A 2725-nucleotide genomic window follows, 5' to 3' on the forward strand; every position below is an offset into this window, starting at 1 on the left:
TTCATTTGAGAAAGAGCTGCTCTGTAAAATTATTGTAAAGTCAATTATGACAAAGGTTCAGTTTCTGTTTTAGTGACAGGGGTAAAAATGACTGAAAATGTATAATTTGTATTCCAGATCCAAGAAGAAAGTATCATGTTAAGATTCTGGCTGTCAGTCAAGCTGGACATGGCTATCAGACAGACCAAACAATCAGTACTCCAGGATGTGTGTGTAAGTACTCTTCTCTATTGTTTATTTCAAAAGTCTTTTAATTTAAAATTAAATGCATACTATACTACTATAATACTTTTTCTTCAATAGAGATATGAGATGAAAATGTGTATTTTTCTTGCATCATTCAGCGACTAGAGACCAACCGGCAGCATCCCCACCACCTCCAGACCACGTGACTGTCTTGGCCAACAATTCGTCTGCAGTGTCCCTGCGCTGGAGCCGTCCTGCTTTCCCCTCTGAAAAGGCTGTTAGCTATACAGTCCGTTGTACACCTGTGGGCACCCACAACGCTTCTGCTATACGCTACCTACAAATGTAAGCTGAGAACCAAAGAAAATTTTGTATTTTGCTTGTGGCATGACAAATAAAATCAATAAAAATGTATTAAGTATTTACGTTATGTTACACTGCATGTTTACAAAAGATGTGGATATTGTTCTTTTGTCTCTTTTTAACTTTTTGTAATGATGATATAGGGATTTAACTTCTCTACAGTTGCACAATTTATACAGGATGCAGCTCTGGATTATTGTCAGTATCCTTAATGTAAGAATGTTGTTTGTCCACAGTACCAAACAGAATGTGGTGGTTCAGAATTTGGATCCAAACACTCGCTATGAGTTTGTTGTGCGTCTCCATGTGGACCAGATGTCCAGTCCCTGGAGCTCTGTTGTTTACCATCGAACTCTGCCAGCAGGTAATACATTAGACATTACTGTAACATTATTTTGTCATGACTATGTTGCTTTCTGTGCATTGCAATTTCTCAGTAAATTTCTCTGCAAGTTTTGTTGATTATGAATACCGTTGCTCTGTGTACAGCACCAAGCCGCCCACCTGAAGGAGTGCGAGTAACTCTGATCGAGGATGACACTGCCCTCGTGTCCTGGAGGGAGCCCACAGAGCCCAATGTGGTGGTTACACACTATACCATCCTGTATGCTTCCCAGAAAGCCTGGTTGGCTGGACACTGGCAAATACTGCAGAGGGAGGGTGAGTAGTGCACTGGATCATGTTATCTGTGAAGAATGCAGAATGTATTTTGGGTGAAATGTGTGTGCCAGCACCAACACCTACAGTAATTGAATATACTTATTAATAAGTATTAATAAGTAATTAATGAGTAATTAATTGTGATTTAAAAAATATACACAATAACATTACATAGATAGTTTGTGAAAATGACAAAGTAATGCCATATAAGAGGTTTAAAAAAGCACATAAAACTATCTATATAGGTATAGGTTAGTATGGGAGTCCTGTAGGGCAACTTTTAAACATAGGAAGATAATTGTTTTCAGGAAACATTTCAATATATCTTACTTTGTTGATTGTTAGTCATCTGCAATACCTAAGTTAATTGTATTGGCAACCTCATAGGGATCTTATCTCACCACTAGTTACAGTGGGTTTTTGTGTATCACCCGAGCTCTCCAGCTTTAGCTGTACTCTGTCATGGTGAGCTGTAAAACTATTATTCATGCTATATACAGTTATTTATGCAACATTAAGTGCACCTGTATCAGTTTTCGGTATTTCTAATCCCTGTGCTTTGTTTCTGCTTCTGTTCACAGGAAGCCACACCATGGCCCTGCTGGAGAAGCTGGAGCCGGGGAACGTCTACCTGGTGAAAATCTCTGCCTCCAACCAGGTCGGTGACGGGCCTTTCTCTAGCATTGTGGATCTGGTACTGAAGCGTGGAAACACCCACCGCAGCAAGAACCCCAGGCACTCTGACAACTTCCCGGATACAACAGGTAAGCATCATGAAACACTGGAGCATATAATAGAGGCGTTTGATTCATTTGTTATATAACAGGCTAATAGTTATGTGGCATTAAGTTTAAAATGATATAAAAGTAAAGCTACACTCTGGTTTTGTATTCTCCCCATGTGGAACTTTCAAAATTGTATTTCTCAGGCTATACTGTAATATTAGGTTTGTGCTGTCATTTTGGCTTAATTTGACTCCAACTTTATTAAATCCATTTATCTTGTGTTAACAAAACATACTGTATCGAGAAAGAGTGCTATTCTGATAGGATGGATTTTATCCTCCTCTTCATAATCATTAGTAAAGATGGTCTGTGGAGAGTGAATGAAGGTTCCTCTCTGGTAGGAAACGAACCACTAGGAGGTGTAGATTAGCCACACTTGTTAACACTATCTATAAACAAAATAGTAGTTCATTATAGGCGTAAGAAGGTTTCAGTTTTATGTTTTACATTTTTTTGTTTATTTTTGGACAATACATTTCAGTTCCAGTTTACTTTTAGATTGTTGTTTTTAATTTAATAGAAATGATTGGTTTATTTTTTTTGTTTTATTTGTAGTATGCTCATATTTGAAGTAGAATTATTAAGTATTTATACCTTTTAATGCACATCAAGTCCTGCACACAGTGTTTATCATGAACTACAAACAACAATGTGAAGGTTTGTTTAACAGCAGTTTCTAGCTGAGAGTATTAACTTGTGTTTTCATTCACTGTTATCTCTCCTCTGTATCT

General features: G+C 37.5%; 1 protein-coding gene across 1 annotated transcript in view; it reads left to right on the forward strand.

Annotated features, from left to right (window-relative positions):
• The window catches only part of LOC118330448 (protogenin B-like), a 14988-nt gene that overhangs the window by 10653 nt on the left and 1610 nt on the right, over positions 1–2725 (forward strand). Inside the window, exons 11-15 of the mRNA XM_035664974.1 lie at positions 118–213; positions 345–531; positions 786–913; positions 1039–1209; positions 1791–1973. Of these exons, the coding sequence (XP_035520867.1) occupies positions 118–213; positions 345–531; positions 786–913; positions 1039–1209; positions 1791–1973 (765 nt within the window). The remainder of the gene's footprint in view (positions 1–117; positions 214–344; positions 532–785; positions 914–1038; positions 1210–1790; positions 1974–2725) is intronic.

The sequence above is a fragment of the Morone saxatilis genome, unplaced genomic scaffold (assembly GCF_004916995.1).
Source record: "Morone saxatilis isolate NCDOM2014 unplaced genomic scaffold, NCSU_SB_2.0 Contig2, whole genome shotgun sequence".
NCBI lineage: Eukaryota > Metazoa > Chordata > Actinopteri > Moronidae > Morone > Morone saxatilis.